The sequence below is a fragment of the Penaeus chinensis genome, chromosome 22 (genome assembly GCF_019202785.1).
Source record: "Penaeus chinensis breed Huanghai No. 1 chromosome 22, ASM1920278v2, whole genome shotgun sequence".
NCBI classification, from domain to species: Eukaryota; Metazoa; Arthropoda; class Malacostraca; order Decapoda; family Penaeidae; genus Penaeus; species Penaeus chinensis.
The window spans coordinates 25,851,148-25,866,021 of NC_061840.1; the positions used below are offsets into that span (position 1 = coordinate 25,851,148).

General features: G+C 37.0%; 2 protein-coding genes across 2 annotated transcripts in view; both read right to left on the reverse strand.

Moving 5' to 3' along the window:
• Positions 1 to 600: 600 nt before the first annotated feature.
• Positions 601 to 4,615, reverse strand: LOC125037005. Its single transcript, XM_047629967.1, has 6 exons — positions 4,435 to 4,615; positions 3,521 to 3,756; positions 2,267 to 2,461; positions 1,785 to 1,877; positions 1,259 to 1,426; positions 601 to 846 (listed from the first exon to the last, which is right to left on the reverse strand). The coding sequence occupies exons 1-6, from the start codon at positions 4,613 to 4,615 to the stop codon at positions 634 to 636; spliced, it is 1,086 nt and encodes a 361-aa protein (XP_047485923.1). The 3' UTR covers positions 601 to 633.
• A 9,493-nt stretch (positions 4,616 to 14,108) lies between these two features.
• LOC125037006 overlaps positions 14,109 to 14,874 on the reverse strand; it is a 33,972-nt gene continuing 33,206 nt past the window's right edge. Inside the window, exons 7-8 of the mRNA XM_047629968.1 lie at positions 14,781 to 14,874; positions 14,109 to 14,417 (exon numbers count right to left, since the gene is read on the reverse strand). The exon at positions 14,781 to 14,874 is cut by the window's right edge and continues 74 nt beyond it. Of these exons, the coding sequence (XP_047485924.1) occupies positions 14,202 to 14,417; positions 14,781 to 14,874 (310 nt within the window). The 3' untranslated portion in view covers positions 14,109 to 14,201. The remainder of the gene's footprint in view (positions 14,418 to 14,780) is intronic.

A 14,874-nucleotide genomic window follows, 5' to 3' on the forward strand; every position in this document is an offset into this window, starting at 1 on the left:
TGTGTATTTATGTGTGTATGTGTGTGTGAGTGCGCGCGCATTCTGGTAGCTGACAGACTGTCATAATTTAATTAGTTTTAATTTCTGCCTCTATGCGCCATGTTAGTTTATAGATCGGTTTGACGAAATATCGAGCGTGATTCTGGCCAAGAGATTAGTTTTATGATTACCTGATGATTTTAATAGACATTCACTCTGATAAAACATGTATGTTCATATGCATACCCTTATCTCGTATGCACATTTCATATCTAGATTCGAATCTGCTTGTCTTGACTACTGTAACATGACATGACTTTTTTTTCTAGTTTCATGGATTTTGTGTTTGCGAAAAGGAGAGAGAGATATATCTATAATGTTAGAGGCAAACAATTTATTTGTTTTTTACACTTATATTTACACACAGCAGATGAGATAATCTTTCTAAGTACAACACAACAATGCAAAATCTTTGTGGAATCCCCCCCCCCCCCTCCCGCATCATGTATTATTTCTAAGAATCGAAATAATGTTCTGTCATCAAAGTAACAAATACACAATTAACGCACGCATACTTTTATCCCATATCTATATTAAAAAAAAAAAAAAAAAAAAAAAAAAACGTACAGTAAGAAATTAGAAGAAAAAGGCGTCTCAAAGCGCCTTCACGATCGGCTTGTACGGCTCCAGGTTATCGACAGCACCCTCGTCTCCGGGGCGCGCGAGGACCCATCTCGGACGCTGGTGGAGGAAGAAGTAGTCGTGGTTGTCCCTCCGGTAGAAGGAGAAGCCCTTGCTCTCCACCAGACGCACGAAGGCCCGGCTGTCCTCTGGGTCTCCCGACGTCCAGTGCTCCACCACCAGCACCTGCGAGGGAGTCGAGGTGCTAACAATTCCTCGGGGCTTTGGGCAATCTATTACAATGTCTTAACGTATTCTATTTATCATTTATATGTAATGGACCACGTTTATCATACACATGATAGTGCATATTTTTAAGCTTTATGATAGGGTAGATGTGTAATGCTTTTGATAAGAGGACATGTATAATCTATATGATCGGGTGCATGAATAATTTATATGATAGAGCACATATATATCTATATAATAGTGTACATGTATAATCCATATGATAGAGCACATGTGTAATCTATATCGTAGAGCATATACATAATCTATATATCACACGACACAGGGCAAAGTCTTCGTAATCTGAGCTTAGAAACACGCTCAGCAGTATAAACAAATAGTTATAATCAGGAGCCGTCGACGTACTGACCTCGACGTGCACCCTGTCGAACGGAAACCACTGCAAGACGGCCACTTCGGCGTTCTCGATGTCGAGGGAAAACAGGTCGACCTGGGTCACGTTGAGGGCGGAGAGGATGCTAATGGCCGGCACGCAGTTGACCTCCACCACGGATCCGCTGTCGAGTCCTCCCTTTTCCTTTGATGGGAGGAAAGGGAAGGGAAGTCATTCCTATTTTGGACACACGGGTTCTTTTATGTATATATTCTCATATCATTATGTCGTCTTCTGTCTGTATGTATCGGTGTCTTTTCATCTCTCTCTCTCTCTCTCTCTCTCTCTCTCTCACTCACTCTCTCTCTCTCTCTCTCTCTCTCTCTCTTTCTTCTCTCTCTCTCTCTCTCAATCTCTCTATCTCTCTCTCTCTCTCTTTCTCTCTCTCTCCTGGAGAACTATCAGTGCAAAAGGCAAAGGCTATGTATTCAAACTTAAAAGGCGTAGAAGCACTTCGTTAAAAGTCTGAAGCTATAGACTCATCCGCGAACAAAATACTCACGTAATTTTCCAGGTGTTCCTTCAGCAGACCACTTCGAGACGCGGCTATGAGACTCTGCTCAGGGTCAGGGCCTGTGTGGACCCAAAATTCTGTCTGTCGGGTAAGAAGGTTTTTCAGTTTTGTCTGGAATTGTTTGGAATTAAATTATGTCGACAGGGAAGGGACATTTTCATTGACAGGGATGAGAGTTATTGTTGTGGCATTATTGTTCTTCTGTTTAGTATGTCGCTCCCTTGTGCTTTGACTACTTATATAATACGTCATAAACACACACAATAAACAGATTTATTTCCGGTCAAATACATCTCTTGTATTGTGAAAATATTCATTCTCATTCATAACCTTTGGGAATGTGTAAGATTATGTGTATGGATGTACGTATGTATTCCATAAGGTATACACAGTATACACCCCCCACCCCCACACACACAAACAGAAGAAGAAAGAACTAAGTCCTTCACCGCTCATCTTATTAGTTCTACCTTATAAGCATGAGGCTTGGTCCCGAGGCAGAGGTCCGTGGCCCAGGCCCTCCTGTGGCGCGCGAGGAGCGCCTCGAAGAACACGGGGTTGGGCTCCACCAGGAGGCCGGTCCAGCCCAAGTCCCGCTCCAGGAAGAACGTGTTGGACTGGTAGTAGCCGTCCAGCGCCCCCGCCTCCAGGAAGAACCCGCCGCGCTGCGAGGGGCGGGAAAGAAGCGATTTTAGTCCAACAGGTAATTTCTGTACCAGTTCAAATAAGGGATTTGCTACAACATACCTTACGAAGAAGGTTCGACTTGATAGACTGGTAGTGTGGCCAGAAGCGTTTTACTTCACCGAGAGGGGTTGAAGGTTTTCGTATCACTGGAAACACATAAGGCCTTTCTTCGCGGGTGCACACACTCCACGAAAAAACAAGAATATTTGCAAGTATATCGAAAGTACGGCGGACTCAGAAAAGTACCCAAAGACTCCAATAGATAACGACCCAAAGCTGCCAGCCTCCACGAGTGTAAACAAACCACCGTACTGGCGATGAGTGACAATCATTCTTTTCTTTTCTCGGACATTTTCCTTGACTCTGATTCAAGCGATTTTATTGGTTATATGAAACTCAAAATACACAAGAAACAAGAGGCCTTTTCTTCGGGGGTACACACACTTCAAGAAATCCAAGAAATGAAAGAACTCCTGCTAGTTGAAGCAAGCGATCGCAAGAAACTCCTGGTTAGGGTTCTTCTGTACACTTATGCGAGAAACCGTCGCTGTAACGTGGCTTTTGGGTTAATGTGGATTAATTGACAGACACGGGATTTTAGTTTAATTTTCTCCCGCGCCAGCATCTCCATTTCCCCTTCCCCAATATCTCTCCCACACTCTTCCCGTGCACTAACTCCCCTCTCTTTCTCCCCCTCCTCCCTAGGCCAATCTCTCTCTCTTCTCCCTCCCCCTCTCCCCTCTCCTCCCAAACCCCATCTCCCTCTTTTTTAATCTATCTCTTCTCCCTCTCTCCCCCTCCTCTCTACCTCAATCTTCTCTCTTCTCCTTCCTTCCTCCTCCCCCTCTCTCTCCTCTCCCCCTCCTCCCGAACCCCCCTCTCTCTCCTCTCCCTAACCCCCCTAACACACCCCTCTCTCTTCTCTCCCCCTCCCCCCCTAACCCCCCTCTCTCCTCTACCCCTCCTTCCTACCTCAATCTCTCTCTCTTCTCCCTCCTCCCTCCCTCCCTCCCTCCCTCCCCCTCCCGTAAACTTACCTTCCCATCCATCATTTGCATAATTCCCTCGTGAACTCTCTGCCAGTATTCTAACTTGGTAAAGTCGACGTTCTTGCCTATTTCAAGGTAATAAGGCAGAGAGGAAGGCTGGTGCAAGTGTTCCTCCCGAATCCAAGTTATAACTCGAGGGTCTTCGGCCTCCAGAGGTCTTTCAAGGAGGAGCTTCTGGGCTTGAGATGAAGCCTTCCGGAGTCCGAGATCTTGGCCCGTGACTGCTGTGGAGAGAGGCGGGATAATTTAGTTAATTGTTCATAATCCTGTTCGTTAATCGCTTGTGTATTGTTTTTTTTTTTGTGTGATTGTTTGGTTGTATAATTGATTTTGTATTTAACACGGTTTTATTTATGTCTATTTATAATTGAGGAAAAAAATATATATATACATTTTCTTTATATTTATTCGGGGTTCAGTTATATTCATTAAAGAATTATTTTATTTTAAAAGTATATATACTAATATATCCTTTCTCTGTGATAATTAGGTTAATATATTTACTCATTTTTTTTCTACGTAACAGTTTCACAATTACATATATATATATATATTTTTACACGTTCAATTTATTCTTCTACATATTCCTCTATGTAAATGACCTTCCGTGAATGAATGCTAAGAGGCTGACTAAAGCGAGAGGTTTTACGTGGTCTGTCTTTCATTTGCAACACAATAGTTAATAATTAATTTCCTTTGCCTTTCTGCATCTGCAACTAAACTCGTATAGGGAAATAAATCACTTTTTGTCTGCTTAATGAAACACCGGTATGACTTAACTCCCTTCACCCTACACGTCATACAATAGAATACAGGGTATATATTGTATGAAAGGGTATTAAAGGACCTGCAAACAAGTGAGCTAAGGCAAACGATCGAATTGTTAAAGGAACGACACTTGCCTCGTTGTGGCAAAAGCCGGCGGGTCGGAATGGCAACACCGCGCGGTATGACGTCATCGCTCCTGCCCAGCTGCGTGACGTCATCGTCTCTCTCCAGTCGCGTGACGTCATCGTTCCTCTCCGGAACGTCATAATTCCCGTAGATCAAATCGAAGGTGACATAGAGCAATGCCACGAGCATGACGGCAGGACGCCATAATGCTCGTCCCCTCCCGCCTTTCATGCAGCGAAGAATGGGGAAGAGAAGAGGAAGATAATAACGGTTAAAAAAGCGAGAGGCAGAGGGAAGATTGTCCGTGAAAGAACGGTGTTGCCACCTGGCAGTTATTTTGCTAATTATCCTTCTACGTTTTAGTCTTCCTTTGGCAATTGCAACAGTCCCATTGCCGGTAATTATCTCATCCTTATTATTTTCCTTTTCATTTATTTTTAGAAGAAGGTTATTTTGTAAATATTTTTTTTGTAGATTATTTTGTAAATAGGGAAGATGGTCGTCGACTATTTAGAGGCTCAGTAATATCCCTGTAACAGTCGAAGGACATTCTTCCATTTTTTCTTTCGCACTCTCGTCATTAATGTGTTATAAATAAACTGTTCACACCGGTTTCGAACTATTTCTCATACGCAGAATCAGCTGACTGATCTCTCTATCTCTATTCAAAATCCTCTGGCCGCGTTTTTTTTTTATTTTTCTGTTGTTTTAAATCGCATAACGCTTGCACAGTAAACTTCAACAGGACAGCAAGTAGTGACTGAGCACAACGGGGAAAGAGGATGATGACCCCAAGAAATAAAGAATATATGTGTTTTCCTGTTGCTAAAAATAGTACCGGCGCCCAGGATGTGTATGTGTGTTCGTATGTGCGTCGCGTTGCCTTCGGCTTCGAGGAAAGTGGATGCGGTTTGTTTTTAAGCACGTCAAGTGAGAAGCTAACAAAAAAGGTGTATCTGAAGGAAAGTTAAGGGACAATAATATCTGCCGTTGTGCTTTCTGTGTATGAATGTATCTGTATATATATATATATATATATATATATATATATATATATATATATATATATATATATATATGTCTGTGTGTGTGTGTGTGTGTGTGTGTGTGTGTGTGTAGACACATATACAGATATATATATATATATATATATATATATATATATATAGAGAGAGAGAGAGAGAGAGAGAGAGAGAGATGTATACATATAAACACTACACATATAATGGTTATTGGTTAAAACAACCATGCTAGACATCAAAAGTCGTCCGGCATTATGACTAAGACATTGTGGCGAAAAAAAGGTAAAACTGAGTTAACGATTAAGATAATCGGACAAAAGGAGGTGAAGGGAAAGAAAAGGAAAGGGGAAGAAGAAAAGACCGTGGGGAATTAGTTGAGACAAGGGCTAAGGTCCAAGGCGGGGATGATTCCCAACAGTGGACCTCGGCCTCCGTATCCTAGGGCCCCACGAACAATGAACGAGGGTTGGAGGGATAAAGCTTATACACACACACACATATATGTGTGTGTGTGTGTGTGTGTACATATACACATATACATGAATATACATATATACACATATATGTATATACATATGTTTATATATATGTATAGACATATGTTTATATATATATGTATAGACATGTTTATATATATATATATATATATATATATATATGTATAGACATGTTTATATATATGTATAGACATGTTTATATATGTATAGACATATACATGTTTATATATATATATTTATAGAGATATACACATATATGTATAGACATATACATGTTTATATATATATATATGTATAGACAAATACACATATATGTATAGACATATACACATATATATGTATATACATATACAAGTTTATATATATGTATATACATATACTTGTTTATATATATATGTGTATATACATATATGTTTATATATATATGTATATACATATACTTGTTTATATATATATGTGTATATACATATATGTTTATATATATACATATATAGACACATGTGTGTATATATAAACATATATGTATGTTTCTATGCTTTATTGACTACATTAAAGCTTTCGATACGATAGACCATAATGCATTTTGGAATACCATGCATGACATGGGGTTCCCTCCTCACATCCTTCTCTTGTTAAAGTCCATGTACGATCAACAGAAGTCGACAGTGAGAACATCCTATGGACCAACATATAAGTTTGAGATTGGACAAGGTGTCCGACAAGGGTGCATTTTGTCCCCTCACCTTTTATAACATATACTCCGAGACTACCATAGGAAGAGCACTCCACGAGTTCGAAGGAGAAGTTAAAGTTGCCGGACACAATGTCACAAATCTCCGCTACGCCGATGACATTGCTCTCATCGCGTCAAGCATAACCGGACTTCAAGAGCTTGTCATCGGAGTAAAAACTGAAAGAGCGCTGTGGACTCTACCTTCACGCAAAGAAGACTGAAGTTATGAAAATCAAAAGAAACGATAATTAAATTGATAACACGCACATTAGAGTCAACGATGAATCAGTTGAAAATGTCACCGAATTTGACTACTTAGGAGCAACGTTGACCAACAACTATGATGACTCCAGAGAGGTAAGAAGACGTATCGGTAGTGCAAAAAGCGCAACGATCGCTCTCACAAGCATCTAGAAAGACAGAAGTATCTGCCTCCAAACAAAGAAAACACTCCTAAACTCCCTTGGTTTACAGACAAGCGGCTCGATAGCTTTGAGCTCAGGTGCTATCGTCGTCTTCTTCGAATCAGCTGGACTGCAAATAAAACAAATGAAGAAGTCCTACAGAAAATAGGCTGTGAAGACCGTCTTCTTTAACGTATCTACAGACGCCAGTTGTCCTTCCTTGGGGATGTTCTGCGCCACGAAAGCCTTGAAAAGACTGCTCCTTGGCATGGTAGTGGGAAGGAGAGGTCGAGGACGACCGAAGACTCGACTAAGTGGACCACATGAAAACCATGTGCGGCCTCACAATAGTGGAATTAGAACGAACAGCGCAGGACATAGACAGTTTATCTATCCGTAGTTGATGATGATGTATGTATATATATAGATACAAACAAATATATATATATATATAGATATATATATGTGTGTAGGTGTGTTTCAGGGCCTTCATATAGCTTTCTTTTTTGAAAAATGAACTACTGTAGGAGCATTTTTAAGCTATGACCAGAGCTATAAAGTTGTAATTTAGGTGTAACCCTTGCCGTGTCTCTCTCTCTCTCTCTCTCTCTCTCTCTCTTTCTCTTTGCCCTTCCATGCAGCGGCTCTCCCCAAGGGCGTATGCTTACGTGCGATAAGAGAAAGCTATGCGTGCACCTGCGTCCGCCCAAGGATAAGGGGTTGCTGCTGGGGACAGAGGTGAGAGCCTTGCTATGTATTGTTTACACACGCATATATACACACACACACATGCACACATACACACACACACATACACATGTATATAGGCCTATATAATTATATGTCTATATACGGTAGAAAAACCCACAATGTAAAACTAGATTTCTACCAAAGTATCAACACGGTAGTGTTTTCACCATTCATGTATATATACATATATACACACATATATAAGTATATATATAAATAAAAGTATGTATGTATACATATATATATATACACATACGCACACACATATGCATATATATATATATATATATATATATATGTCTATATATGCATATGTATACGTATATATACATATACAAATATTGTATGTGTCTATATATGAATATGTATGATATATATCATATGTATGTATATATATATTATATATAATATATACACACACATATATATACTTATATACACGCATGTGGATCTGTACACATGTATATACAAACACATTTATATATATATATATATATATATATATATATGTATATAATATATATGTATATGATATATATATATATATATATGTATATAATATATATGTATATGATATATATATATGTATATGATATATATAATATATTTATATGATATATATATGATATATATAATATATATATGATATAATATATATATAGATATATATATGATATATATGTGTATAAATATAATGTATATGATATATATATATATGTATATTACATATATATATGTATATTATATATATATATATATATATGTATATGATGTATATATATATATGTATATTATATATATATGTATATGATGTGTATATATATATGTATATGATGTGTATATATATATGTATATGATATATATATGTATATATGTAATGTATATGATATATATATGTATATATGTAATGTATATGATATATATATATGTATATGATATATATATGTATATGATATATATATGTATATGATATATATATATGTATATATGTAATGTATATGACATATATATGTATATGATATATATATATGTATATATGTAATGTATATGATATATATATATATGTATATGATATATATATATGTGTATATGATATATATATATGTATGCTATATATATATATATATATATATGTATATGATATATATATATGTTATATATATATGTATATGGTATATATATATATATATATATATATATATATATGTGTGTGTGTGTGTGTGTGTGTGTGTGTGTGTGTATGATATATATATATGTATATGATATTTATATATATGATATATATATGTATATGATATATATATATATGTATATGATATATATATGTGTATATATGTATATATATATGTATATGATATATATATATGTATATATATGTATATGATATATATATATTTGTATATGATATATATATGTATATGATATATATGTATATGATATATATGTATATGATATATATATATATATATATGTATATGATATATATGTATATGATATATATATATATATGTATATGATATATATATGTATATGATATATATGATATATATGATATATATATGTATATATGTAATGTATATGACATATATATATGTATATGATATATATATGTACATATGTAATGTATATGATATATATATATGTATATGATATATATATATGTGTATATGATATATATATATATATATATATATATGTATGATATATATATGTATATGATATATATATGTTATATATATATGTATATGATATATATATATATATGTGTGTGTGTGTGTGTGTGTGTATGATATATATATATATGTATATGATATTTATATATATGATATATATATGTATATGATATATATATGTATATGATATATATATGTATATGATATATATATGTATATGATATATATATGTATATGATATATATATATGTATATGATATATATATGTATATATATATGTATATGATATATATATGTATATATATGTATATGATATATATATATTTGTATATGATATATATATGTATATGATATATATATATATATGTATATGATATATATGTATATGATATATATGTATATGATATATATATATATGTATGTATATGATATATATATGTATAATATATATATGTATAATATATATATATATATATATATGTATATGATATATATATATGTATATGATATATATATATGTATATGATATATATATATGTATATGATATATATATATATGTATATGATATATATGTATATGATATATATGTATATGATACATATATATCCACTACACACACACACACGCCCCCCCTCCCTCCCCATCCCCGGCCACACAAACCAAACCCAAACTCACACCCCGACTCACTCAGTCATTCACTGCCCCTAAACCCATTTGGCTATGCAAATCGCCCGTCGAGGATGAAGGGATTACATACTTATAAATTATATATCTACAGCTGCAGTCTAACACAGTCCATTCACGTCTAGAAGAAAGCAAAACAGAAACAAAAATGATGAATGATAAAATAGAAACTACATCGTATGGCGGCTGACATTCATCTATTTTTTTTTTCATTTTAACTTTGCCACTAAAGGAGAGGGTTCTCCGTTTCCTCTCCTAGAATTTGACACTAAGTGAAAATAAGGGAAAACCTGCAAGTGGACCCTTGAGAGGTCAGGTCATAGGTCAGGTCAGAAAGGGACGAGTGAGGTCAAATACGGTTATTTCTGCGGTCGGGTATGAGATGTAGGCCTATATTCCGATGGACATATATTATCGGAGCTGTATAGGAAGCCCACGTGGTGGGAGAATGGGTATTCTTCACCAGGAGTTCACAACTTTCGCAAACATGAATGCACAACTTTCGCGAATATGAATACACAACATTCGCGAACATGAATCCACAAAACATCGTGAATATGAATACACAACATTCACGAATATGAATACACAACATTCACGAATATGAATACACAACATTCGCGAAAACGAATGCACGAAATTCGCGAAAACGAATGCACGAAATTCGCGAAAACGAATGCACGAAATTCGCGAAAACGAATGCACGAAATTCGCGAAAACGAATGCACGAAATTCGCAAACATGACTGCACAAAATTCTCGAACATGAATTCTCAACATTCGCGAACATGAATGCACAGCATGAAGATGGTGAGGATAACGATGACGATGATATCAGTAAAGATTAAAATAGTACTAGTAATTATGATAATAATACTAGTAATTATAATAATACTAATAATTATGATAATACTACTAGTAATTATGATAATAATACTAGTAATTATGATAATAATAATAGTAATTATGATAATAATACTAGTAATTATGATAATACAAGTAATTATGATAATAATGATAACAGTATTAATAATAACTGTTATACTAACATCGCCTTACTGCCCTCTCAACGCAAACACCCCAACGCGCATTTTGTCTTTCCCGAAATCCATCAGTCTAATTCAAGACCTGACAGAGTGAATACCTCGCCCTCTGTTCCCGCGAAGCTCCCGTTGTTATGGGCGTATGGGCGTGTCTTTCAGGATTAACAATGGTGTGGGTGGTGTGTGGTGGTTATAGAATGTTATTGCTGTTTATAATGATGTGGTTTGCGTGTTAGGTCTTTCATGAGTTGAAATGTATGTTGATTTTTTTTATATTATCTGTTTTAGATTTATTTATTCATATTTTGTCTTCACAGAATTTTGCTTTATAGTTGAAAAAATAAAAAAATGTCTTATATTTTTCTCAGCGTCCGGGTATTATCTGAGTTGACAGTTAACCAGATATATACACATCCATCCCACCCCCCCCTCTCCAAGAAATACCCTTGTTTCACCAAAGGACAAGATAAAGAAAAAAAGAAAAAAAATCCAATCTCAATCGTTGCACACGATTATTGCTTGTTACTGGAATATTCACACTGGAGAAGATGCCTTCGACGTGAATATTCACATTGGAAAAGATGCCTTCAACGTGAATATTCACACCGGAGAAGATGCCTTCGACGTGAATATTCACACTGGAAAAGAGGCCTTCGACGTGAATATTCACATTGGAAAAGATGCCTTCGACGTGAATATTCACACTGGAGAAGAAGCCTTCGACGTGAATATTCACATTGGAAAAGATGCCTTCAACGTGAATATTCACATTGGAAAAGATGCCTTCGACGTGAATATTCACACTGGAAAAGATGCCTTCGACGTGAATATTCACACTGGAGAAGAGGCCTTCGACGTGAATATTCACACTGGAAAAGATGCCTTCGACGTGAATATTCACACTGGAAAAGAGGCCTTCGACGTGAATATTCACACTGGAAAAGATGCCTTCGACGTGAATATTCACACTGGAAAAGAGGCCTTCGACGTGAATATTCACACTGGAAAAGAAGCCTTCGACGTGAATATTCACATTGGAAAAGATGCCTTCAACGTGAATATTCACATTGGAAAAGATGCCTTCGACGTGAATATTCACACTGGAAAAGATGCCTTCGACATGAATATTCACATTGGAAAAGAGGCCTTCGACGTGAATATTCACACTGGAAAAGATGCCTTCGACGTGAATATTCACACTGGAAAAGAGGCCTTCGACGTGAATATTCACACTGGAAAAGATGCCTTCGACGTGAATATTCACACTGGAGAAGAAGCCTTCGACGTGAATATTCACACTGGAGAAGATGCCTTCGACGTTAATATTCACACTGGAAAAGATGCCTTCAACGTGAATATTCACACTGGAAAAGAGGCCTTCGACATGAATATTCACATTGGAAAAGAGGCCTTCGACGTGAATATTCACACTGGAAAAGAGGCCTTCGACGTGAATATTCACACTGGAAAAGATGCCTTCAACGTGAATATTCACACTGGAAAAGAGGCCTTCGACGTGAATATTCACACTGGAGAAGATGCCTTCAACGTGAATATTCACACTGGAAAAGATGCCTTCAACGTGAATATTCACATTGGAAAAGATGCCTTCAACGTGAATATTCACACTGGAAAAGATGCCTTCAACGTGAATATTCACACCGGAGAAGATGCCTTCGACATGAATATTCACACTGGAAGAGATGCCTTCGACGTGAATATTCACACCGGAGAAGATGCCGTCCGGATCTGTTTTCAGGCAAGTGTTATGACTCAGTGGCTGCAGCCGTGGAAGACAGTACTCCGTGGTTTCTTGAGGAGGATGGAGAAATATTAATGCTGACTCTAGCACCAAATGGTAAATGAGAAGGCAATGGGTCTACGGCAATGTTTGGTGCATATCAAGGACAATGTTTGGTGCATATCATCTTATCCAACAGCTGGGAGACGATGAAGAAAAATGTGAACAGTATTTCAGACTATCTCCCGGATTGAAGAGTATTTGCAGTACATGGTGTCTGACAACTCACGGGGGGGGGGGGGGGGGGGGGGCATGGGAGCTGTAAAAGAAAAAAAAAAGCCCGGCGACCGATCAAACTGGCCGTGCGGCGTAGCAGTTTATTTTATTGAAAATACACCGAGGCCATTGTTTGCCTCGAAGCTTCACTCTCGGTGTCGATCCGCCTCAATGTACCCATTTAGCTCAAACTACAAGATATATTACCTTGAAATAATGTTCATAGTTTTATCTAAAGTATCGCAGACCATCTTTGAACTGTCGCAAATTCATCATGACATGCATGTACTCTCTTTCCTTCATTCTTGAGATTTGATCTACTTTTTGGAAATAAGCCAAAAAAAGAAAGGAAAAAAAAAAGTCAGGAGTGAAATAATCTGAAAATCGATCACCAGGCAATAAATCTGGAGGGAAATAACATATTTTTCTCTTGATATCCGGTAACACTACTGAGAGGGAAGACTCTGCCCCTGTTTATTTTGAACCACCGAGTCAAATTCCCGCCTGTTCTTTTAACCAACTGTCTATTTTAACCACTTGGGCAGATCCACGCCTGTTCATTTTAGCCAGCTGGCAAACACCAACTGTTCTTTTAATCAACCACATGGGAAAATTTCAAACTATGATATACATGGATATCAGTGTACTATTAGTGTTATTTTCAGATGAATTACAACTAACACTGAACTTCGGTTTCAGACATTTATTTTTTCATATCGTGTTATGAAATAGATGCGATAATGATATATCATCCTTTATTTGGTTATCGCTGACGAGAAGTTCGCCAGACAGGGTAGAATTTCACGCGAGAGAGAGAGAGAGAGAGAGAGAGAGAGAGAGAGAGAGAGAGAGAGAGAGAGAGAGAGAGAGAGAGAGAGAGAGAGAGAGAGATGAAGAAAAAAAAAAAAGAATTAATCACATTCAAAATGAAAGAAAGAGATAAACAGAAATATCATTTGCTCCCTGCTTTCAGTGGTTCATAAGGCTCCAGGTTGTCCACAGCGCCCTCGTCTCCGGGGCGCGCGAGGACCCATCTCGGACGCTGGTGGAGAAAGAAGTAGTCGTGGTTGTCCCTCCGGTAGAAGGAGAAGCCCTTGCTCTCCACCAGACGCACGAAGCCCCGGCTGTCCTTTGGGTCTCCCGACGTCCAGTGCTCCACCACCAGCACCTGCGAGGGAGTCGAGGTGCTAACAGTTTCTTTGGAGGGTCGAGTCGAGGAGAGTTTATCACAATGTAAATTGTGTATATGTTGTCTCTATGTACACTGGGCACAGTTATAATATGGAATGGGGTACGTTTATCATTTATATGTAAAGGGGTATGTTATTAACTTCATGGGACAAGGCACGCCTGTTATCTACATGTATCAGGATACATATGTTGTCTGTATGTAACATGGTAAGTTTATTATCAATGTCATTGGGTACAGTTATTATCACTGTATTGTAGGGCACAAGACACTTTATCCCCTATTATTTTTGTATGGAAAACATATATATGTAAACAACGCTGGAGCCGTCGACGTACTGACCTCGACGTGCACCCTGTCGAACGGAAACCACTGCAAGACGGCCACTTCGGCGTTCTCGATGTCGAGGGAGAACAGGTCGATCTGGGTCACGTTG

Bases quoted from the DNA above. Each gene is read 5' to 3' on its own strand.
- LOC125037005 (XM_047629967.1), bottom strand. From the start codon at position 4,615: ATGCTCGTGGCATTGCTCTATGTCACCTTCGATTTGATCTACGGGAAT. The intron at 3,757-4,434 runs GCAAGTGTCGTT...CTCTCTCCACAG, and splicing joins CCGGCTTTTGCCACAACGAG to CAGTCACGGGCCAAGATCTC. The intron at 1,878-2,266 runs GTAGAACTAATA...CTTACCCGACAG, and splicing joins CCAAGCCTCATGCTTATAAG to ACAGAATTTTGGGTCCACAC.